General features: G+C 41.9%; 2 protein-coding genes and 1 long non-coding RNA gene across 5 annotated transcripts in view; 2 read left to right on the forward strand and 1 right to left on the reverse strand.

Annotated features, from left to right (window-relative positions):
- Positions 1-2412: 2412 nt before the first annotated feature.
- On the forward strand, positions 2413-4902 carry tlx3b (T cell leukemia homeobox 3b). The gene is made up of 3 exons (XM_073487714.1): positions 2413-2839; positions 3894-4131; positions 4719-4902. Exons 1-3 carry the CDS (start codon positions 2413-2415, stop codon positions 4900-4902), a joined length of 849 nt encoding a protein of 282 aa, XP_073343815.1.
- Positions 4903-7606: 2704 nt separating this feature from the next.
- LOC141013385 (A-type potassium channel modulatory protein KCNIP1) overlaps positions 7607-25247 on the reverse strand; it is a 43075-nt gene continuing 25434 nt past the window's right edge. Inside the window, exons 2-8 of one of the 3 annotated variants that reach the window (XM_073487092.1) lie at positions 11325-11449; positions 9827-9896; positions 9671-9741; positions 9438-9545; positions 9233-9337; positions 8146-8208; positions 7607-7654 (exon numbers count right to left, since the gene is read on the reverse strand). In XM_073487092.1, coding sequence (XP_073343193.1) covers positions 7607-7654; positions 8146-8208; positions 9233-9337; positions 9438-9545; positions 9671-9741; positions 9827-9896; positions 11325-11449 — 590 coding nt within the window. Of the gene's footprint in view, positions 7655-8145; positions 8209-9232; positions 9338-9437; positions 9546-9670; positions 9776-9815; positions 9911-11317; positions 11450-25247 lie in introns of those variants that run through there. The other 2 variants (XM_073487093.1, XM_073487094.1) reach the window with 2 other exon arrangements.
- On the forward strand, positions 8159-9586 carry LOC141013386 (uncharacterized). The gene is made up of 3 exons (XR_012180432.1): positions 8159-8250; positions 9193-9283; positions 9477-9586. It is a non-coding gene; the product is annotated as an uncharacterized lncRNA (long non-coding RNA).

Here is a 25247-nt window from a genome sequence, read left to right on the forward strand (position 1 = left end):
TAAATCGATTACAGAAATTTAAATATGCTTATTCGATTCTTTCTGTTGGCGATTTTTTTATTTATTTATTTTTTTTGCAAATGTCATCAAGAGAAACATAAAAATGTCCACAAAGATGACAGCTATAACAGACCAATTCTCCCCCATCAAAAGCCACCGGTGAGCTCACATATGGCGGGGTGGACCAGCCAACACCCAGAGTCTGTCCATATTGCCAAACAAACACCTCGGGCCTTGTCCAATCTCATATTGCTTCATAAGACTTTATTGTGAAGGGCGAGAAGCGGTGCTTTTTTAAAAAAAAATTATATATATATATATATATATATATATATATATATATATATATATATATATATATATATATATATATATATATATATATATATGAGACTTCACACTACAGTATCTTTGCATTTGTGTTTGACTCTGTCGCATATAATCTCACAAATGTAACTAGTCACATTTCATTTTATTGTAAGATTTTTTTTTAGTGCAGTCAATAAAATTTCTGCATTTTCTTAAAAAATGGATCTTGATTGCAGAAACACTAAGACTGATAATAACCTGCATAAAATTCAGCCATGAAAGCAGCAGCCAGATACTAAAATTTAATTATTTACATACTTCAGACATTCAGACAAAAACGATGATTAATGAACAGGTTGGGCAGATCTTTTAAAAGCCTACAAATATAACCCCCATCGTCACTAAATGAATATGTTCGTCATTAGTTGGTTACTGTAACGTGATAGCCTAAAAAGCCACCTGCCGCATCCGAACCCGATGCGCATTTGTCTGTCCCTGAGACAAGTTAGTGGAAATGTGATTATCCGGTCACTTTGGGCGCCTGTTACATTGAATCTGAGCGGTTAGCAGCTTCCAGAGCCCGGACACTTTATCTGAGGTAGCCCATGGCCTTGCCTTGTCAGGCCATTTAATGTGGCACTGCCTACCAGGAACAAACAAGGCCACTGTTAAGCTTTGCCATGCTCAGTAGGTGCTGGGGAGTCAGTGCCAAGGAGTGTTCAAGGAGGGCTGCTGTCCTTTTATTTTAAAGAGAGACGTGAGGTTCAGTTTGCGTAATTACGCACCGGTGAAATTATTTTCATTCTCTTTGAATAAACACATTTAACTAAAGCTTTTGCTGCTTTTTTGCTTTTTTTATTTTCAGTGATTTTACATTATGTCTTCTCTGTGGGTGTGAACATTTAAAGCTTTAAATCTGTCGCATTATAAATACTGGAAAAACATCTCCTCAGTTTTCGGTTCTAACATTTTTAAACAGTTGGATATTAAACGCCACAGTGCAGCCGGATGTCAAAAGAAATACATAAAAATAACTCCCCGCATTGGATTACAAGGCGTGGACGGCGAGGAATATCTAAATTAAAAGGAATATAAATTGAGGGAGACGTTTCATCCTTTTGTTCTCTGCTTTATAATACATCCGTGATAAATAGTCTTCAGGTCATAAAGCGCTGCCTAATAGCTTTCAACCAGTTTTCATGTGAACTTATTATTCCCGCACATTCCACATGTGTCAAATGATCCAGACTGAAGACAGCGAGAGGACAAATGATGCGCACTTTGTGTCTCCAGCCTGAAAAGTGGACGTGGGCAGAAGCATCAATTCATCAGAGCCTAAGGTGTGTAAAAAGTTTTTTTTTCCTTTTTTCTTTTTCTTCGCATCTGATGTCATTTGTCTGCAAAACTTATAAAGCCCTTCAGAGTGAACGCATTCATGGGGGCGAGCGGAACACTGACAGATGACTGACAAAACACCGTTTGGTTGAGACGATAAAATATCAGATGTTCGTCACCAAAGAAGCTTAAAGGAACATTGATCTTCTGTGATCCCCGCTGCGATCCTTTTACATGTGCCACATAAATTTCCATGAAGTTGTCTCTCTCTTTACTCTCTCTATTACAGTGATAAAAGAACGACAACATCACGCACTGACTCACGCGCAACGCATTAAAACACCATATCTTACCATATGTATATATAACAATCTGACGCCCGTGGTGGTTATGGGAAATCTTGGTTATTGTGCCAAATCGTGGGCCTACCCCCATTAACATTCAATCAGTCATTCTGATGCCAGCCAATGAAAGGTGGAGAGGGATGGAGGAGGACGGAGCTGCTAGACGGAGCGTTTTGACGCGCTGAGAGGAGGACAGAGCGTCACATCTCTCCAAACGCCCATCAAACTTTCACCACAGCCTGTAGAGAGGACCCAGTCCTCTGAAAGAGGCCTGTCAGAGACACCGAGGACACGCTGGATTCTGGACAGCGATGGAGACACTACTGGCGATGACTTTTGGTTCAGTTTGACCCTGCTGTGAATTTCCCTGAAAAAAACCCTCTTGTTCAGTTCATTCCGTCCTTTTTGCGACACAGCGACGGGGATGGAGCAAGCACCCAGCGCGCCGAGCCCTCCTCCCAAACCGGCCCATCACGAGCCCATCAGCTTCGGCATCGACCAGATCCTGGGAGCCGGTACGGAGCCGGAGAACGGGCGCACGGCTGGAAGACAAAGTGGATCCGATTTAAGCAGCGGGGACGGTTATTACAGTTTAGGAAGCCCGACCGGGGCCAGCGCGCCCTCATACACCGCGCTGTCTATCTCCCTCTCCGGGATAATGCCTCCGGTGGAGGCTTCAGGTTCATACGGGGAGAGCAGGAGTCTGGGCAGCCGGGGAGTGATCCGAGTCCCGGCTCACAGACCCATGACAGCCCCGGGACCCCCGGCCCCCGTGCAGGGCGCTGTCCCCGGGTTTGGAGGGCTGTGCTTCCCCTGGATAGGAAACAGGTTCGCCAAGGACAGAATATCAGGTAGGCCAGCTGTGAGACCTAATGGGTTCCCCCTCATTAATATTTTAATATGTTTAAAACGTTAGTTACTGCTGCTGAACACTTAAAATACACGAACACCTGGGCCAAATATTTGCAAAGGCTTACAGCCAGCGGAAGAGATTTACTTGAATTATTCAAGCGGCTTAAAACAGAAGAAACAGGATACAAGTTTAATGTTTTATTTTAAATAATAAAGAAAACTACATTTATAGATTATTATTATTAAACGACTTGTGTTACTGATTTAGGAAATATATTTCATTTATACATCATGTAGATGAGCAAAACAAATGAACAACACAGCTGCTTTTATTAAGCTTTGCTTTTACAAAACCAAAACAGCACCAACATGGTCTGTCATAATTTATTGTGCAGTGAAAAAATGAACTTAAATGTTATTGTTATTATATGTAATGTTATCAAAAGGCTCAATTCTAGATAAATAAGAATACAACTGGGCTGTCACATGATTTACTTCTTAAATTATAAAGAAAAGTAAGAGAAAATACTTCTCAAAAAGATAAACGGTGGAGTAATTTATCTGTATTTAAACCAAAATGTAAAGAAAGTCAGATCGCAGATGAAGCAGATTAAAGTTGGTTTAAAGCAGCAGCCCGTTTTATTGGAGATTAACAGGAGCCTTTATTAGCAAAGGCCTGTAATACAGCCAGTAAAGAGGAGATGAATGGGCCTGCTGTCCTCTCTGTAATTACCAATACAGACATGATCTGTTAAAACAACTTGAAGATGAGCATTTATTTATTTTTAATAATTGCACTGATCCCAATACTTCGGCCAGACTCATCTTTCATTATAAATTCCACCTCACATTTTTCACACCAGGCTTACACAGTCTAAATAGGGAATTGTTGTCAAACAGGGCAGATATCTGTGATATATGGCCTTGAATTTCCATACAGAGTGGGGAGTGAATTAGTCTGTTTGGTGCTGTGGCTATAAAATCTCATCTTCTTCCTCTCACCGGTGCGCCTCTCTCTCTCTCTCTCTCTCCCTCTCTCTCTTGTTTCCGCAGCGGCTCTGGTGCCGTTCGCCGTCACCCGGCGGATAGGACACCCGTACCAGAACCGGACGCCTCCCAAGCGGAAAAAGCCCCGCACGTCCTTCTCCAGAGTTCAGATCTGCGAGCTGGAGAAGCGCTTCCACCGGCAGAAGTACCTGGCGAGCGCCGAGCGGGCGGCCCTGGCCAAGAGTCTGAAGATGACGGACGCACAGGTCAAAACCTGGTTCCAGAACCGCAGGACCAAGTGGAGGTCGGTATGACATTTCATGTTCAAGTCCAACGTCTCTTGAATTGAGTTTTATCACACTGCACATGTAGTAATTAGGACACTTTAGTCTTCTTCCACGAAGATGTCCAGTTAAAGAAATCAAACTTTCCTCGTTTAGATGACCTCACAGGCAGCTTCCTGTCAACTGACCTCGTCGACACAGAAGAATTAAATTAAACTATATGTGGAACATAAACAGCAACAAACTAACAATGGCACCTTTGATATTTTTATTATAATGCCATTTTTATTTATTGTTCTTGATCTTCTTCTGCAATTTATTCAATATTAAGAAGCCTTAAATATTTTTTATAAAATTCTCCAAATTTAGAATAATTACACATTATAACAGGACGTCAAAGACATATTTTTTATTTTCTATTTTTCATGCTTATCTGGACATCCTTTTGTTTTTATTCTCAGCACTTACCACCTTTTTATGCAGCTTTTGCGATTCTTCACACCTCTCTTCTGAACTCTCTCTCGCTGTCATTAAATCACACATAACCCCACTTTCTGTTTATCTATTTATTCATTTATCAAATGTTTTTTAAATGTTTTTCTATCAGGAGACAGACAGCCGAGGAGAGGGAGGCGGAGCGTCAGCAGGCCAATCGCCTCATCCTGCAGCTGCAGCAGTCCGCCCTCCAGAAGTCCCTCAGCGAATCAGCGGTGTCGGATCCACTGTGCGCCCATAACTCCTCCCTGTACGCCCTGCAGAACCTCCAACCCTGGGCCGAGGAGAGGGAATAGAGACCAGGCACCCTGCTCTAATCAATAGGCATCATCTATGATCCCTGGGAGGATAGGTGAAATCAATTAGACCTACATGAGGACAGTGGGACGCACTTTGATCCATGAAATGGAGAAAAGAAAAAAAAAAATGTTGGACCAGAAAAACTGGAGACCTGGGTACAGCCGGTTGAGTGGATGGTTGTGAATATGGACCTGAAATGATGGTGAGTGAAGCAGAAACTTTCTTGGAATAAATCTTACGACTCTGTGCTCGGGAACCGAGAGACTTTTTTTCAAATCCAAAAAGGAAACAGAACTTCTCGTTAAAATTTCTTGTCACAATGTGATTGTGCTGTTATGCTTGTACTTATTCTTTTTATTAGAATAAGACGCAGAAAGACATTTGCCCTGTAGACCTGAAAGAGGCGACAGTGAAACGCAACATGAGTGGTTGTTTTGTGAAGATTTCGTCCCTCGAGGCAACCTATCCTTAATCTGAAACCAACTTTGCTCCACTTTAAAAAAAAAGGCCAAATAAAGGCCTTTACTGAGAGTATTTGCATAAAAAACATGTTTCTGAGTTTTAAATAAATCTCCTGCTGTTTCATTAAAAATACAAAACAAAAATGTCTTCACAAAAATGCAAAAAATCCCTGCTCTTTACATAAATCTCATTTATAAATGCCACCTACAACGCACCACCACGGTCACCTGTACATACACAGGTGTGGTGCACCACCGTAACCAGAGAAAATGATGCCCAAAAAGTTAAATTATGGAGAAAATGCTTTTGCGAGCGGTAATAAAAGGGAAATAGATGTCAGGATTAGAGGGGAGAGAAGTGAAGAAAATATGAAAGAGGCTGTAAGTTGGGTAATAAAGGGAGTGATGCATGTTCAGTGATGGTGGTGACGTTTTTTCATATGCACATTATCTTGCTTTATTTGTGGGCCGTGTCCTCTGGAATGGAGGCACGAATGTACAACTCTTTTTGTACTTTCATTGTATATGTGTAAATAACAGTATAAACCATTCTTGTGACCCCCTTTTTTTTTCGCTCGTGCTCTTTATGGAGAAAAAATAATTTGGAGGTTTGAACACACAATACTTACAAGCTCATGGAGCGGCAAGGTAAAAAGAAAAAATAGCAGACATGGATTCATTTTGTTTCTTGAAAAGTTTATTGATAAATATTTATGATTTTATACAATTTTTCAATACACACATGATTTCCCTTTTCTGACAGTTTCAAGCTGTCTATCTGTTTGTCTTCCTGTCTGTCAGTATGTCTTGGTACATCTGAGACGAGCCACAGCACATCTCGGCGAGGATTTTTTATTACACTACTGGTAGCACAGTGAGTGGGCATGACAGTAAATCATTTATAAATCTGTATTTTTTTTTTTGTCCTGCTCAATCTTCAAAGCGATGGCTCTTGTTTGAAACATGGCTTCCATTCCTTCAGAGTCAGTGAAAAGGTCTCTCTCTCGTCTTCTGCCTCGCTCTCTCCCTTCCTCCTCCTTCTGTCCCTCCCTCACAGTGAAAGGTTTGGTCGACTTTTTTTTTTTAAACAGACAGAACTGACGACAAAACTCTCCTCCCTAGCAGAATCATTTTGAGCGGGACTGGTGTCCACAAGATGAAGCTACATGCTTTGAAAGATTGACACTAAATTTTTAATCAGGCAAACAGAAACTTTACATCAGGACACCACGCACACACACACAAACACATGCACGTCCCTGTGTCACTCTGCATCTGTGTGCCACTAAACCTCTTAACGGGCTCTTTGTTTTATTTAAGGTAGAATCATTACAGTTATATTCAAACTGACAGAAAGATAGACAGATAGTCAGAATCAGAAACACGCAGACGAGACAGGAATGATTCCACACAGCGAGAAGAAGAAGCCACAGATACGACGGTTAGATATCTACAGTTGAGTCGGCACGACATTGAAACACTGGCTGACACCACTGGAACACACACAGTAGGAGTACAGAGGGCTTTCCAAGAAGCTTTCACGAGACGTTAAGACTGCTGCAAGCTCAGATTCAGCTCTGCAAACCTTCACAGGCCTGCGTCTGAATTTGGTGGACGCCTGTAAACAGATGAGGTGACTCTGTGACTCAGCAAAAGAGAATAATGCCACCAAGTTTTTTGCGGCACACGTACGTTAAAATATGCCGTAGGCCTCTCATCTTGCATGCTTCACGATATTGCTCACATTTGTTGTATTGGACACAGAGATTCATGATGAAAAGCAGCCACTTTTTAAGCCTGTAATGCACAAGGTTCGCATCTGTTTGATCTCACTGCTAAGCTGCTTTTAGCAACTCCAGTCGTGCATGACGATGCGCTTCAGTTTACATATTTCAGAAAAGTATTGGGCCAAATGTGAGAGAATCAGTATTTACACAATGTCCAAGACGACAGCAAGAAACGAGGGAGACGGAGACGAGGTAAATGGTCACAGAGAGATGAAATGAAGGGTTGAAGTCTTACAGACATTTACCAAAACCAGTGAAGGTCTCGGTGCCTTTTGATTTGTTACAGCAAGACGCCTTCCATGAAGTCCTGTGGCAGCCGTCCCACACAGAGTGACAAGGTCCTTCATTCAACTGCAAGCCAAGCTGTTCCTTTTCTCTTTAATGCGCATCCCTCCTTCTCCTCTTTGTTACCTTCGCTCGTTCTGTGCTTTCATCTCCCTCTTCTCTGTTGTCTAGATGACATTTTCAAAGAGCTGTAGAGACCTCATTATGTTCTCATCCTGTGCAGAGAAGATGGAAAATTGAGAAACTGAGGAGTGAGGAGATAGGTCAACCAACAACCACCTTTTAATTGAGTTTACTGGCCACTAGGGGGCAGTGAAAGCCTGTAAAATGTGATCACTGCAGATAAACACCCTGATATAAAAGGTAACAAAGACCATAATTAATAGCCAGTAATACAAATAAGGGATTTGTAAAAAGTCAGCAAAACTGATTGGCTTTTTGTGCCAAAAAGCTACAACAGATCTTTTCCACAGCAGACATTTTGTCACACTCAGTGGGAAAAGCACAGGTGTTATTAATAACATTAATTATGCCTCTGTTCTATAAATGGAAGTCAGTTCAGCCATTTAATTTATCATTTACACCTGTGCTTTTCCTACTGTGACATGTCCAGTTGTCCTTGGAGAAAAAGGCCTATTGTGAGATAAAGGGGTCGTCAGGATTATGTAAGAGAGAAGAGAGCTTTGAGAGAAAATGAAAAAAGTACCTCTTGACAAGAAAGGATGAATTCATCGAGAGTGACCACGCCGTCTCTGTTTTTGTCCATTTTCTGTGGAGAGCAAAACACACACTGTTAAGCTTTTTGTCCAAGGTAAGATATTAAGATATATTACCAGAGATACACTCGCAGAAACAAATACGACAATTTTATTATTACAGTTTTTTATACCCTCGCTGTCCTTTCCTAAAACCATGCATCTCCACATTGGTGATTTTGTTTTTTTTCGGTTCCTTTCTGGGAAAATCTTCCTACTTAAGCTAATCAACTATTTTGAAACCTTGTTGGATTAGCTGGAAAATACACTGTCAAAAAGCTGAAAGCAGACTGTTTTTCTGAGCTCATGAGAAGTTGGCTTTAGAGAGATACCAACATATGATGATGTTATAGAATATGATGCATTGCTGCAGGTTAACCTACCCAGCAGCAGTCAACTAGTTAAAAATTAGCACAACCTTAAAGGTCCCCTATCGTAGAAAAGGAAAATCCCATGTTTTGATTAAAAAGCAGGTCTAGATGCTTTTTAAATACTGTGAAATTATAAGAAGAGAAATACACACCGCCTGTATTCAGAAGCTGTGCATTTTTAAACAAGCTGTCAGGACATCCATGAGGTTGTAACGTTATATATGTATTAATATGAGACCTTTTAAACACCAGGCTGCAGCAGTAATATTAATCCTAAAATGTCATTTATATCCCAGTAAAACACTGACGGGGGCTATTTTTCTTCATGAGTATTTTTACTTAAGTATTCTGATAAGTAAGGCTTTGAAAGCAGAACTTTTAGTTGCAGTATTTTCACAGTGTGGTATTAATACTCTTCAATAAAGGATGTGAATATTTCTCTGTGAGCCCACTGTGTCAATTTACTCAGCCCTCTTTGCTGTGGTGGTCTTTAGTCACAGTGAGTTTTGCTGGGCACGCTATCCACCCAGTTTGTCTTCTCTGCTGTTGCTTCCCCCAGGAAATGTAACTCGCATGTTTTGATTGATGCCTCCTCATTTGGTCACTTACCAACATTTCTTTTCTTAGATTATTATAAGACTTGAATAAAGGACTCAGCTGTTGCTACCTGAAAGAAGGCATCCACATGCTGCTTGGGTGCATCATTTTTCAAGACCGGGTAAGTGTACTTCCCCATCATGTCGTATATCGCTCTGACAATGTCTGTCATCTCCTGTGAAACAGAGGAACACACGTACAAATGAGACGTAAACATAACGATACAATACACAATGTACATAAAACCACAATGAAGGTTGGGCACAAACACTCACCTCTTTGTTGATGTATCCGTCTCTGTTGATATCGTAAAGGTTGAAGGTCCACTGTAGCTTCTCAGTGACGGTGCCCCTCAGCAGGATGGACAGAGCTGTCACAAAGTCCTGATGGAGAGAAAAGGGACAGAAAGAAAAGCTATTAAAGGAGTTTTTATTGATAAATGATGTTTGAGGATTATCTTTTTAAAACCCCAGTATTTATGTGCAAAAATGCGTCAAGTCAAGCAAACCTCAAACTTTATGGAGCCGGTATGTGCTGAGTCAAATGCGTTGAACAGAAAGTGTGCGTAGGTGCTGGCGTCTGCAGGAGAAGAGGAAGAAAAGCCTTCAATACACTGGATAGAAACAATACAAAGAACAGCAAAACAAACACACACTGTCTTTACCTCCATGTGGGAAGAACTGGGAGTATATCTGCTTGAAAGTTTCCTCATTTACGACGCCACTTGGACACTCCTGGAGAGAGACAGGGGACAGAAAAAGAGGGTGAGGAGGAGGGGGAGATAGAAATTACAGATACTGACCCGAGGGACGCGTCAAACCTCTTTGTGATACTTTTTTAATAGTAAAATATATAGTTATCAGGTTGTATAAAGCTTTATTGTCTCATATCACCAAGAGTACATCAGCCTGCAGTTGCATAGTCTGGCTCTGGGTGTCACTGTTGAGTCTATTTTCACAGAGCTTTAATTTAGCTGTAAGCTGGAAAAACAAGCACCAAAATCACCCATCTTTCACTGGATGAAGCCTGATTGTATTCTAATACTTTTGCATTAATTACAACTAAAAAGTATATTTATATTGTCCTCTCAGAGTTACAATAATGAAAAATAAAACATTAATTCAATTTAGTGGTAAGCAAATAGCAGCCACAAACCCAAGTGTGGCCCTCAACCAACATTATTTGGTCTCCCAGTGAAATTTGAATATTTGTTCTTTTAGGATACATCAGTCTTTTACAGAGTGTTTTTAATAAATCTACTGTAGCTACAGTATAGCAATATAAATATACATGAGGTCATTGTGCACCAGACTGTTTTTACACTGTGAAAAGCTCCTGCTGCTGAAATAAAGTCTAATTGGCTCGCCAGGAGAAAACCGGTGACCATTCGGTTACTATTCAATAAAATCAAATGTAATTACTTCTAACATAGTGTTGGATAAATCACTGTTTAACTTGCTTGAGTATGATTTTTTGCAAGGTTATATATTTTTATAGAGGCATTAGTTTAATTGCAAAAAGTCATTTTTTTATGCACCGCTCATTTGTTCAGTTAAGAGACTGTGATTTGACCAGGATGTAACATGAATCAATCAAACAGATCATGTTTGACCCTTCCATGTCTCTGTGAATTTTAAAAGGATAAGTTCACCCAAAAATGAAAATTCAGACATTATCTACTCGCCCTCATGCCGATGGAGAGTCAGATGGGAATTCGTAGTATACAAAACCCCATCTACTTCAGTTGTTTGGGAGAATGCTACAGCGCAGTTTCTCTGTGAAGCTCCAGAAATGTTTATTGGACTACAAAACTTCACCCGACTTTCCATCGGCATGCGAGTGACTGAATTTAACACTTACAGTATCTTGGGGCTGCTGCAGATCTTTGCTTGGTTTACTGCACAAGCCAGGATAAGACCAGAGGATTCAAGTGCTTTTAGTAAGTCTTTTGTTTCACAAATGCTTTTTATAAATTCAAACATAACTCAGAATTATTTGCTGAAGTCTTCTTCATCCTTTTTAAGCTTTTATGTCTTGAATTGCTGGTGTGCAAATCTCCTGAGCACATATTAGGAAACAAAGGCGATCAATCTGCTGATCGAGACATGGACTCTGTGGATATCTACTTTGTCTCTTCCTATGAAATGTGCATGATCACTTACATTCTTAAAGCCCCTGTAGAGCACCTGAAGCTCCCTTTTGCTGAAGTTCGTTTGAGCTTCTAGCTGGTCGAGGCCCTCCGGTCGATGGCACACCATGGTCATCTCCAAGTCATCGTCAGCTTTGTCTGGAAAAAACACACAGAAACACAACATTACTTAGATAATTCATACTCGGCATACAACAAAAGAGTGAAAGTATGAGAAAGGAAGGTAAGATAATAACGGATATATGACCGGGAAAGAGGACACAGTGCCACAGTGAAATAATCTGCGCACATAAGGTTAGAATTTTCTTATATTTATTCTATCTGGCAGAAATTAAAAGGGGAAAGGAAAGGAGAGGATGAGAGGTAGAGGTCAGTCTAACAGCTCCATGTTCCTCCTCTCACCGGCCCTTTGATTAACAACTCATTACTCTCCTCGCTGGAGGGGAGGGGAAAGAGGACAAACCACTGACTCTGAGCCCGCACACACACGTGCACACACACACGCACACACGCACACACGCAGGCTCACGGTGCCTATAGGTGAACATGACATCTCTCCTCTCCGTCTCAGACACTCATCTACACATTTGCACAAGTGCGCACAAACCCCCTGAGGCAATCTACAATCTAATAATTATGCACACTGTTATAACTGTGCATAATTTAATAGAAATCGTAATAAAAATTCAGAATATGATAAAGTGGTCATAATGTGCAGTAGTAAAACACTGGACCAGAAAAAGTACTGGTGGTTAAGTAATAAGATGGTGTGTTTTATGAAGACCATTTCAGGATAATGTCTGTCTGACTGACCAGTCTGTCCAGCTGGGTTTCTGTTACAGAGGACAGGTGCAATGTTCTAATACATCCTTATAATATGAATGTTTCCCATCCAGAGGACTGCATGGTGATTAAGTACAATTTCCTCTGTCTTCTTGGCATTTACATGTGAAGTATACGGTCATCACACCAGTCCACAGAACTGTCACTGTCTGATTTACAGATACAGTGGGTGAGCTAAAGTGTTTCTAAGGGCTCCTGCTCTGCTTTAATGAAGTGTCACAGAGTGCAACGTTCACACCGTCCTTGGCAATCCAGATTCTGAAACATCAACAGTTTTGAAATGGAAACATTTTTATCTGTGAGGCACGACCATTAGTGCTTTGTGAAGCTTCATTACACCGACACCTCTTCAGTCCAATTCTCTCAGTGAATCATCGACACCGGGACGGCGTTTTTATTGTGCCAGGCAAAGACAACTTCATCTCACTGCTAAATTAAACCACAGTCAACAGCCTAGCCTTTTTTAGATTCAGTATCTAGTCGTCCCAATGTATACATCTGGGGGCCTTTTCATGCAAGTAACTGCACAGAATTGCTGTCATCATGGTTCAAGAGCTAAAGTGGGATTGAATTTAAATGTCAGCTGTGACTGTACATCCTTTTGAACCACTAAATTGAAATGTGTCCCTCAAATGCCTGTAGACCTGTAACATGACCTCCAACATGACAAACAATACCAAATCAGCCCCGTTGCCAGATTAAATGCTACATACATCACATATACACATTCAAATCTGTACATGTCAAGTGTACCATCAAGTCAGTTTTATTTATATGGCACAAAATCACATTCACATTGCCCCAGTGGGCTTTACAAGCTGTACAGTGAGCGACATCCTCTGTCCTTAGACCCTCGATTCAAGTGAGGAAAAACTTGCCATATTAAAAGAAAAGCCTTTTTAATAGGGAAATAAAAGATGGAAGGAACCTCGGGAAGAGCCACAGAGGAGGGATCCCTCTCACAGGACAGACGTGCAATAGATGTAGCATGTACAGAACAGAACAACAAAATCACAGTTTGCAAATTACATTGCTAGAATGTCGGATACAAGTCAATTCTATCAAATATATGTAAAGAGTGTGGAGCCAGGGGGACATTTCATTGCCATATCAACATTTCTAGAATATCTATATCATATTCACTTTACATTGTGTATATATGAACTGACTTTCATTTCAGTAGGTACAGAGGATTATTTTGACGAGACGTTGGGACAGTTTCCAGCCGTGTTTGTGGTGATTGGAACAAGGTAAGACTAATCATGATCTTTTCAAGTGTTTTTGAAAACTGAACCTAAAGAAATGTGAAGTTTCAACATATTCGTGGTCTGCAGAAGGCTACATTGCGAACATTTATTCTGGTGATTGGGTTGAACAAAATACAACTAAATTTAAACTGTAATAGGTAACATAAAGTACGGTAATGTTATCCAGCGGGAGCTCAGTACACTGTGGCCACCAATCTTCTACATTATGGGTTCATTATTATGTTATGATTTTGTGTAACTTCTGTAAACACACACACGCTCACACACACACACGCTCACACACACACGCTCACACACACATGCTCACACACACATGAGTGCACTGCCCCTGAAGGCCATTCGTTTCATCACTCAGGCAGTTCAGTCTTTCACATCAGGGTGGAGGTTCACACTCATGCCCAAGGTGAGATGATTCACACCTAATTCCCAGCAGGCTTCAGGTATAGCCTACTGTATACAGCATGATGACACACACACACACACAAACACACAGATGACACATGTGAGGCACATGCACATATTCTCATGAATGCATTCAAAGCATAGATCCAATGCGAGTTCACTGTACACATAAATCAACATCACAACAGCACCTTCTTTAATCTCTGCGGTTTGGTCTTACTGTGGTACAGTCACTCATGCACCTACAGAGTTGTGAGTTTATGGACTCATCTGAAAGGCTTCACCGTGCCTCTACTGTCCATGTTGAAACCTTGAACCTTGATATCACCTGCACAGTCACCGTCACACTCCACGCTTAATCTATAAATGACCGCAGCACAGGACGTCTCATCTGAAAGAACAGTGTGTAGCTATGCCTCTTAAAAAAGGAAGGAAAAAGACAAACTCCTCATCACTTCGATGTGCTTGTCAATTAGTATATATTAGCATAAGATCATGTGTAGAACCTAAGCATGTAGAAAAACTACGATATTATACTGTAGTTAGGATCTACTAATGACCCACAATATATCATCAGTATATTGTGGGTCTGAGGAGAGAGATGTTAGATTTTGGGTGATCTAAACAAAACTGACTTGACTTAATTAATATGCAGGTGTTAAAGTCAGTATCAGTTAGTATTCAGGTTTGAATTTGTTCTCTAAATCTTCTCAAACAGTAAACACTGAACTCATGATCACAGGGAAAAGTGTTCACAGCTGTTTTTGTGAACAGAGAGCAATTATCTTCCCATTTCTCTCTTTTATTCAAATTATTGTAAAACAAACAATGTTAATAGAGCAAAACAAAACAATCAGCATGTACAAAGATAAGATATACTGTGTATGCATGCAGTTAAAAAGCCAAATATGTGAAATGATGCATTAGGAGCAACATTATATGAAGAAAACGAAAAGGCTCACGTATATACAGTAAATTTGTATCACTGGTTAGAAACTTACAATACATGAAGACATACATTTGAAAAATGTAGGTTTGTAAATTACAGTACAAGCTGTGGAGTTCATCATCAACGTCATCAGTCAAAACATCTTATAAAGGTATAAAGTAAAGTAGTGTGAAGAATCACAATTAACATAAAATAAATCTTGGCTCAAAGTTGGTTAGGCTATGAAAAGCAGCAGAGAAAATAAATAACAAGCCTTCTACTGCGAGTCTACACTGAGAGTTGTTAATGGCAGCAGTCTGGAATCTAATACTACAGTACATGTGTTTGAGAGTCAACAACTCGACAGTCTTCGATTTTCTGAGACAGCAGCAGCATATCAAACATTCCCACACCAGTAATCCAGATTGTTTCTTTCCTAATAACTTGCTCACAGACAGACAGAAGTGAAAACACAAACTCCATCCTCTACTCCAACTTTGCTGATTGGATAAGTGCTGGATTACACTGATAGCAGATGTAGCACTGACTCACCCTCTACAGAGATGACTCCCAGTAGGTGCAGCATTTTGACGGCCCCGCAGCACATCAGGACGATGGCTATAGTCTGTAGGCTGTTGTCCCTCTGCTGCTCTCTTTCCATTTTGATCACTTATTTCTTCCTCTAGGAGCTAACTCTCCTCTTATTAATTTACTCAGTTGTTTTTTAAGCTCGGACTTGTATCTTTAAACTTTTAAACTTGTTTCTCTCTATTCTCTCTGCCTATAAACTTCTCCCATCCTGCCTCCTCCTACAGTGAGATCAGCACTCACCTGCCTCTCTCTGTCTCTGTCTTTTTATCCCCCTGTCTCTCTACTCCCTGTGGGCATCTCTCTCTCTTTATCCTGACCTTCGCTCCATCCCGCTAACTCTCACTCTCTCCCCCCTCTGTCTGTTACAGTCACTGTGTCCTTCACTCTTTGGGAACTGGGATTCAACTCGAGGGTCTGACCTGAGCGCGCTGTAACAATGATAAACTCACCTTCTACTGTACGACCGTATGGGGCTTGTTTTGTGACTGTGTGCTGGTGTACATGTGTGTGCGTGAGAAGATCAGCCCTTGATTTATTGGCCCCATTAAGACACACAGTCATCCCCGAACAACAGATGGCTTAATTTACTACAAAGTGACTTTTCTAACTGAACATGCCTGAGTCGCTTCATATGACTCACTCTACAATGTAAACAACAGTTTATTTAAATCAGTAATTACACATAACCCAACATCCATTCTGTATAGACTTAATACTGTAATGTACCGTATGTGTAATGTATGAATATAAGCTGCTAGGACCTGAGTGTACCAGCAGGGGGCAGCAGAAACTAACACAGAGGACACCAGAGTGTGTCACAGCTCCTAATGAAGATGTGCAGTATGTTTCATTACATGTGTCACTTTGGATTTAGCTGATATGTTTACTCAGATGGTGATAACACTCAGGAAATCCAAACAAAAGCTCATCTTAAGTCTATATCTTTAAGTGCTATATTCGCAAAGTGTAAAGCAATGTCTGGGAAGGTCAAACAGGCTGAAAATCACAATGAAATACACATGAAATACTCTCTCCCTGTTCTGTGACCAGCTGGCACTCATTTATGGTCTTAATGCGAATGCTAAAAGGAGCTGTGATTGCCCGACGAGCTCAAGTGTAGCCGCTGCCTGGCAGACTGCAGGGGGCTCTGCCGTATCAAGAGGTTTCCCACAGAGTTGTCAGCTGAAGGTTTGCTTTATTTACTGTTCTGTTTACTGTTGCAGCAGTGCCGGGTGAAATTAAATTTAGCGGTGAGAGTAGCGTTTAATTTAATTTGCCAGGCATTTAAAAGATGCTCGGTAGTGTAAACATCACTTGGTAAGGATGATTGAGTGTATATTGTGTTCAATGGCCTCTCGCTGTGACCAATCAACTATATTCCTGTCATCTCTGTCAAAGCTTCCTCTTTTCCACAGATATTATACACATTCTGTAGGACGCTAAATTATTAAAGGGGCTCTATGCAACAATTTGTTGCAGTTTACATGTTTTAATCCCTTTTTTATTGGCTGTATGCGAGCAGATTGTAACGTGACGTGAAAAATGGGATCTGCCCGTCTCGGTTGCCTATGCAAGCCTGTTGGTGTTTTGTTTAAGTTGTTTAACGCTGCTCGACTGGATTTCTTTGTGAAAGACTCCGGTTTGATTTTCCTTGACGGTCCACAGAATGTGACTTTATGCACATTGTAGAGTGCTTTGTCTCAGTGCTTCTCTCCACTCCGCTAACAGAGAGCAACAGCAGCTAACGTTGTGCTAACGGCCGCCTTCTAGCACAACACAGAAGTTCCTCAGAGCCCCTTTAAAGGTCCTATTTGTAAGAAAAATTGATTTTTGTGTCTCACTCCCATGCTTTGGGATGGCAGCCGACACATCCTATAGTTTTTGTTTTTGACGAGTTGGGACTTTTCTTACAAATAGGACCTTTTTAAAAGAAACCCTCAAAAACGTGTTTTTTTTCCTAAGCCTTGAAAGTGAAAGTCTTTATACCTGGGGGGGAAAAAACTAAGTGTAAGTTGCATAAAATTACTAATGAACGTTTGTAAATGAACAAATTGTTCTCTGTTTTCTTTTAGAAATGAATACAACACAAAATGAGGAAGTAATCTTATCATACCCAGAGGACACCCTGGACATTAAACACCATTACATAACTATAGACTAGAACAACAACAAAAGGGTAATTGCACTTTTTATCTGTCTAATTGCACTGAGCCTGGCGGGAACTGAAGTTTAAGAGAAGCTTCTCATTACCAGGTCTTAATCCAACTCAACACAACACATGTTATAATTTCTTAAAACAGATCTTTTAAAGGAGATTAATTTACTTAACATGGCCTAAGTAAGTGTCAATAAATGCATACAAGTGAAAAGACCTTGTGTATTCATAGTATGCACAACACATTTCACATTTAAGTTCTGTTATTTTATTGCAGAAATAGAAACATTAAAAACAAAGCAGGCAGGCTTTGTGGAGAAAACATTTCATATGTGATTAATTTACACAGTGGATTCATATCCACACTTTACAAGTGAATTTTACATTTCACATGTGAAACATCGACAGAAGAGAACGTGAAACACATTACAAGTGTGATGAATTCACATATTGTGAAAGGTGGGAAGCAACAAAGTACAAATACTTTGTTGATGTACTTAGGTAGACTTTTTTTTAGGTATTTGTACTTTTAACTAACTTTTTCCTTTGACTGCCTATCTGGACTTTCTACTCCTTACAGTTTCAAAACAGACTCATTACTTTAGTTTTGAGGCATTTGAGGGAAATTATCTGTTATTTTTATTTTGCGTCGTTGCACGCCGCCTTCCCAACATCACAAGACTGATTTCATCACAGCATGTCGCAGCCGCAGCAAGACGAAACAATGTAAAAGACGTAACAAGAGAGAAACAGACAGAGAGGGAGACAGGAATGGAGAGAAAAGGCTCTTTGGTGTCTCTTATCTGCAGAGACTCTGCAGCCCTCTGCCTGGATTTTCTTACTTTCTCAATTTTCTGCTGCTCGGGATGCTTAACCAACCCAAAATGTCAGCATTTGATGTCCTGGGAATGAGACCAAACGATCAACTATATTTCTGTTGCGTTTACGAACAGCTCGGACAAATCCTGCTGATTCTACCTTTTTGAGTTTAATAGTCTTTGAATTACATTATTATGACATGAAGTTCAGTAAGCTTTGCACAGAAATGGCCTGTAGAAATGTCCTTCAGAGGGATACTCTTTACTTTTATACTTCTAGTCTGTACTTTCTTACTTTTACTTGAGTAAAAAAGTTGAATCAGTACTTCTACTTTTACCAGAGTATTTTTCTGTACTACTTCAGTAAAGCATGTATGTACTTTTGCCACCTCTGCATATTGTACATTTTTCCCATGTAATTGACGCTGTAGCAGCAGATGCTTAATATTGCAAGGATCACGTTATTCATACATTCCTGATATCACACTCTTCAAAGTGAGGCTCCCTCTGACCCACTGGGCCTGTGCTGGAGGCCTGTTCAATAATCCATACATTAATACTGAAGAGTGAATGATGCACTTCTGCTATACCCCTCCAGTCCCAGTGAATAGGAAGCACTTTGTTTGGCTCACTTTTGAAAACATTAATAATTTGGATCTGACTGTGGATTTAGAGACACAAGCTCCACCAAGCGAAGGTGTGAACACAAGATTCTGATCCAGGAAACATCTTTTAAAGCTTTATATCAACACGTTTGAGTTCTTTTGGGGTGTACTGTTAACATTTTTTTAGTAGGTGAGTTCTAGAAACCTGCATGAATCTGAATCTGCAATATAAGCAGGTTAGAAAAACCCAGAAAAACCCAACCTAGAAAGCCCCCACGAGAGCTTCACTTCCATTTGTTACACAAGCTATTATGAGCTGTGGAGTTTGACGGTGACTAAACGCCTGGACCCCTTTCTTTCAGAGCTTGTTTGGAGTATTTACCGGTGGCCTGAACTGTCAGCAAGAAAAACTGCCTGTCACTCTCCCCAGCCAGCAACCTATCACAAAAAACATCTCTTACATCAACACACATGCACTTCATCCAGCCCAGAAACAGGATTTAGCTCCTAGTTTCCCTCTAATTACCGCTGCTGGTATTTAACGTTCACTCTGATTTCTCCTCCATCATCCATCCCTTCCTTTCTTCTGTTGCCCGCCGAATCCTCCTTTCTCCTCCGTTGCTTATCTCTTTCTCACTCTGCCAAAACTCTCCGCCATGCTCTCCCTTTCCTTCTCGCACCGTGGCCTGTAATCCTTGCCAGGGAGTGTGGCATTTGCATAATCTGAATTAGCCTAATCTGCCGTCCAGGCGGCGACGGAGAGGGCTCGCTCTCACCGGCCTCTTTAATGGTGGCTCTCCAAGAAAAGTGTCCAAGGCACTCCTCAGAGGTATGGATGGAGCATCTTAAAAATAGCTTTCGGCTGCAGCAGCCCTATTTATTCCACGCCAAAGCTGCACGACATAATCATGTTCCGCAGCGTGAATTCAAGCTCCGAGACGCATTGTTTTTGCACAGTCAACATCCAAGCCAGTGGACACGGGAGGCCAATCCGACCTTCATGTCCACACACACTTCGCTACATGCATCCGGTTGCACAAACGAGACAAACATGAACACATTAATTCAAGGGTCACAGATAAAGAAGTAGGCACTCATGTGTGCATAAAACAATACACACTCCCATGCTTGCGTGCTCACGCACACATATCTGTTTGCTTACTTATCCTCAGCCTGTGAAGGAGAGCTGAAGTGCTGGAGGGTGTTTGCAGTGTGCGTTTGTGTGTACGTGAGGCGCAGACACACACACACACAGAAATCCACCTAATGTCACTTCCTCACATATTAGTGTGTCACTGTTGGTTATGTTTGGAAAGAGTGACTCAAAAAGAGCTCATTTACACACACATAGCAGCATGCCAATATTGATTTTTGAGTAAATACATGTCTAGACTCAGAATCTGCAGGAAATACACAAACAAAGGCGCACACACGCACACACACTGCTGGATGCCAAGAGAGGAGAATGACGAGATGACTTAATAAGCACTCACACCAGCTAATGGGAGCGTGGGTGATGGAGAAAAGGGAGCAAATGAGAGAAAGAATGGAGGCATAAAAGCGAGAGGAGAGGCAGAGAGAGAGAGAGGTATGGAGATGAGGGTGCCAGGAGCAGATTGTGGCGGTGGTGGTGGTGGTGGTATGAGAGAGTGTGGCGGGGGGGGAAATTAGAAGTGAGATGAAGAGAAACAAGCGTGGAAGGAAAGGAGTGGGAGGGAGAAGAGGGAGAAGAGGGGGGGAAACAACAGGGAGAGGAGAACGCAGCAGGGTAAAATGGAAGAGAGAAAGATGTGAAACCAGAAGACAAGGTTGAAGGGTGAGGAGGGAGGCAGCAGGAGTCAAAAAGAAGGAAAGATAAGAGGAGAGTGACAGAGAAGGAGACGAGAGGAGGATGATTGAGACAACACTGCTGCAGGGAATAACCGAGGAAGGCAAAGATATGGGGACTGAGAAGAAGTGAGAAATTCACCAGGGAGAGGGGAGGGAAAAATGGTGGGAGATTTTTTTGCCGGAGAGGTGAGTTGTCAGAGGGCGCCGCGACAGGTGAGGAAGAAGACAGGGGCAGACAAGACCACAAGTAGGAGAAAACTAGCACCGAAGAGTGTCTGTCGGGGAGAAAAGACGAGAAAAGTCGACAGAAAACAAAGAAAGTTGAGAGAACAAACAAGCAGCCTTGATGAAAACAGACAGCCAAGACAGACGCAGACACATCGATGCGTTTCTTTCTTCTTCTTTTTTTTTTTTATTCAGAAGCCGGTGATGAGCCAGTGCTCAGAGGATCAATCAAGTAGGAATCTAATCACACATTATTACAGCCTCCTCCTCTCAGTGTTGCTTCGGTGTAACGGTCCCTGATAACAAGTTATCTGCAGCGCCACAGAGCACATGCAAGCCCTGACGCACTTATCCTGCATACAGAGGACATGTTAGAGCAGAGACGGGGGAGAGACGCTCAAGTACCAACAACACCAGAATCACAAACACCCTCTCTCCTCCAAATGAGCTCTGTCTCTACATCCCATCGGGGGGGGGGGGGGGGTCTGTGGAGTAAAAAAGCTTGTTTTCATTCCACAATGCAAGTGCGTCTATGACCACCTCATTATTCAAAATAGCAACAAATTTACGCCTCCCCTTTCTTCAACACCCATGGGAGAAGGTGTTTGTTTGAGCTTGTGGCGAAAGAAAAAGGAAAAAAGCGTAGTGAGGAGATGAAACGAACCATACGCACTCACTTGGAAAATGTCCTGTATGGTCTCATTTGCTCTGCGAAACCGGTAATAGCCTGCCTCTACAAATAAGTTTAAATGGCTGCACGCTATTAATAGGGGATATTTTCACTCTGGCGCTGATCTGCTGCTCAGCGTGCCCATTCACTGGAGCAGCCGGTGTGGATTTGTTAGATTTGTATAAATGAGGTTTACATGCTTTTATTAGGGATGAGTAATGAGGGGGTGAAGCATTTCTCTCAGGCAACAGGTCGTCATCCTCATCTCGCCTCATCTGCATATCTCCCTCCGTCTCTTTCACACGGCCTTGACTTACTTTGGAATACCCCAATCTCATCAACGCCACCACCCTCCCCTCCCTCCCCCATCACTCCGCCGCCACCCCCCCACCCCAAAACTGACATCTTTTGTTGCCATGGCTACCGTGCTTCCAAGGTAACAGCGAGACGGGAAAGCAGTGTGTGAGCGGAGTGACAAATACCTCCGACATGTGTGTGTTTACCAGCGTCTGTCGGTGCTCGCGACTGCACACGCGGCCAGACAGACAGAGCGACGCACACACACGCACACACACACACACACACACACACACAGACTCAAAACACAGTCAAAGAAGCCGTCTCCTACTTTCGGTTTGCTCTGTCAAAAAAGATAAGCTCAACAACAATCACATAGGTGCGCGAACACACACACACACACTGTCGCACTGCAACTTTGTTGTAGAATAAAAAGATACTCTATTCCCTCTGGGAACACCTGTTGGTCTCTCTCTCTCTCACTCTCCTTTTCTCATGCACACACACACAAACATGCACACACACACACACACACAAAGTATATGCCCTCTTTCTTTCACTGCATCTTAACTGAAACACCAGCAGTTATTAATCTTTGGTCTGCAGCAGGTGTACGTGCGCTGTATATTTGTACTGGAGTGAGCGTGTGTGTATCTCTCTGTGTGTGTGTGTGTGTGTGTGTGAGTAACATACAAGAAAAACACGTTGTTAAAAGTTTCATTCTGCATATCTGTGCATGCACGTGCTTATTTAAATGGGGAAAAAAGGCATTTTGCATTTATGTTGATTTTTTGTGTGTGTGTGTTTGTTTGTGTGTGTGTTCCCTCACCGCTGGACGGCCTCCTCTGCTTGGTCTGCATGGTCAGCGTGCCCACCACAGCCCCCATGTTTGCCGTCGTGGAAACGAGCGCGTCTGTGTGCTGAAGTCTGTATCTCTTTGTCACGTGTTTGGACGGTTACAACACACACACACACTCCCTTGCCCTCATCCCCTCTCTCTCTCTCTCTCTCTCTCTCTCTCCCACTCTCCTCCTCCTCTTTTGGCAGAAACCCTCCTCCGACCATCCCTCCTTTCATGCTTTCTCCTACTCCTTCTCATGTCGCTCCTCCTCTCTTCCTCTCTTCCTCTCTCTCTCCCCTTTTTCTTCTCTCCCACACCCTATCTCCCTCCCTCCCTCTCGATATCCTTGTTTTTCATTAGGGGGTTGTAGCCTCCCTCCCTTGCTCCCTCCCACCTTCGCCCACGAGCCAAGAGCCTGAGCAGAGCATCAGTGATTCAGGATGAAATCGCCAGGATGTTGATTCACTAAATTATGAATTAATGTGAGCGTACCCATTGATTTGTAAATGATAACACTCTGTGAGTCACTCTGGAAGAAAAACAACAAACATGCCCTGTTACATTTCACACCTAAACGCATCTGTTTTCCTCTGATGGAGGACAAATATGCAGATAGATACAGGCTGAAATAATTGACTGGAGAGGTAAATATGAATTATGGAGTGATGGAAAACACGTGAATATGACAAAAAAAACAGGGGAGCCACATTCTTTTACCTCCACATCACGGTTTGTTCATGAAAAGGCCACTCCAATCCATCAACACCTCCATTCACTCCATCCATCATTCCTGTTCATCCACCCATAATACGCCTGCATACATGCCGACAGGGGATGGATAAAGGGACGGAGTGTGTGTGTGTGTGTGTGTGTGTGTGTGTGTGTGTGTGTGTGTGTGTGTGTGTGTGTGTGTGTGTGTGTGTGTGTGGTGGCAGATTGTCTCCCAGGGCATGAAGAAAGGATGGAAGAGAGACCGGCATGAAGGCAGCAAGAGAGCAGAAAGGAGGAGAGAAGGCTTAAAGTCAAGGATGTGAGAAGGGAGAGAGATTAAAAGCAGGAAAAGCCAAGGGGTGTGAGGAATGAGATATTTAACAACGAAGAAGTAGAGGGATCAAGACAAGTGGCAGATAATACTGCAGGAGTGTGTGCTCTTGCCTGTGAGAGCTGCACACACACACACACACACACACACACACGCACACAGATGAAATCACATTTTAATTAAAGCCGGATCAATACAAACAAGGTATGCGCTCTTACATGATGAAAGCACAAAGAGACAAATTGGAAGACGGACGCAGATGATAAACAACATGTGCTGCTCTGCGATACCATGTACTTCAAGGATCTAGTGGGGGAAGAAGTGCTCAGATGTTTTACTTTTAACTTGGTGTAAGTCCATATTACAGAAACAAAAAGGAACAAACATCGACAAACGAAGCACAAATTCACAATAGCTGTAAGGGTGCAAAAATGGTTCGCGAATGTTCACATTTTACAAGCCCCTCAATATATTACCACTGTTTTCTTTTGGCTGATGGCTGGTGTTAGTTTTGTTGCCTGACCGCAACCACGTACATCCATGCATCCACAGATTCATGCATTCACACACACAACCTCAGAAACACACGACTGGCTTGGTTATGTTCCATGAATCCACACAGAAGTTATGCACCTTTTTGTTTAAGGTCCCCTTTTAGCCTATTGGCATGTCTATAAAAAAAACACACCTTCACACACACAGTTCAGCCTCCTGTAAGGCGAAAACTGTGGTCGCCAAAGGATGTGGACATTTTTGTGGACCGACCGACCGAGCAGTGTTATGTAGTCCAGTACACCACCTTTAAACACACGCTATGGTATTCAGGGTCTCTCAACCAAAACAAAAACAAAAGATATAAGGAGCGTGGGATCACTGGAGCTGCTGTCTTCATTGCTAAACAACTGCTGCTGCTAATGGAAACCTGACATAGTCCTCTTAGTCTCGTTTGCTGACAGCCTTCCTCTGTCTGACTTACTCAGGGAAGTAATAGAAACAGGTGACCAGATGAAACGCACCGTTACTTGAGTGAAAGTGTGGATTTTTCTGGGCTTGAACATTTGTAAGTACATGACTTAACAACATCTACAGTCATCTAGTCGTTTGTAGACATTTTGAGACAGAGATTTTATATATTTTATCTTTAACTACGACCTTGATATTAAACATATAACTGAATCTACACATTCCCAACAATGTCGTCATGAACAAAACATCATAAAGTTCTTAAAGGTAGAATTAATGGCCAGCTGCAACAGATTGTACAGGTTTACCTAATAAAGAGGTCACTGATATTAATATATTTTAGGATTAGAACTATTAATGCATTACTGGGAAAGATGGGGTCCTGGCATTCACGCCACTTGACATGCACCACCCACACCAGCGGTTTCCAAAGTGGCGCCCGGAGATACAACAGAGGG

Source organism: Pagrus major, chromosome 18, assembly GCF_040436345.1.
Source record: "Pagrus major chromosome 18, Pma_NU_1.0".
In the NCBI taxonomy this organism is placed as follows: Eukaryota; Metazoa; Chordata; class Actinopteri; order Spariformes; family Sparidae; genus Pagrus; species Pagrus major.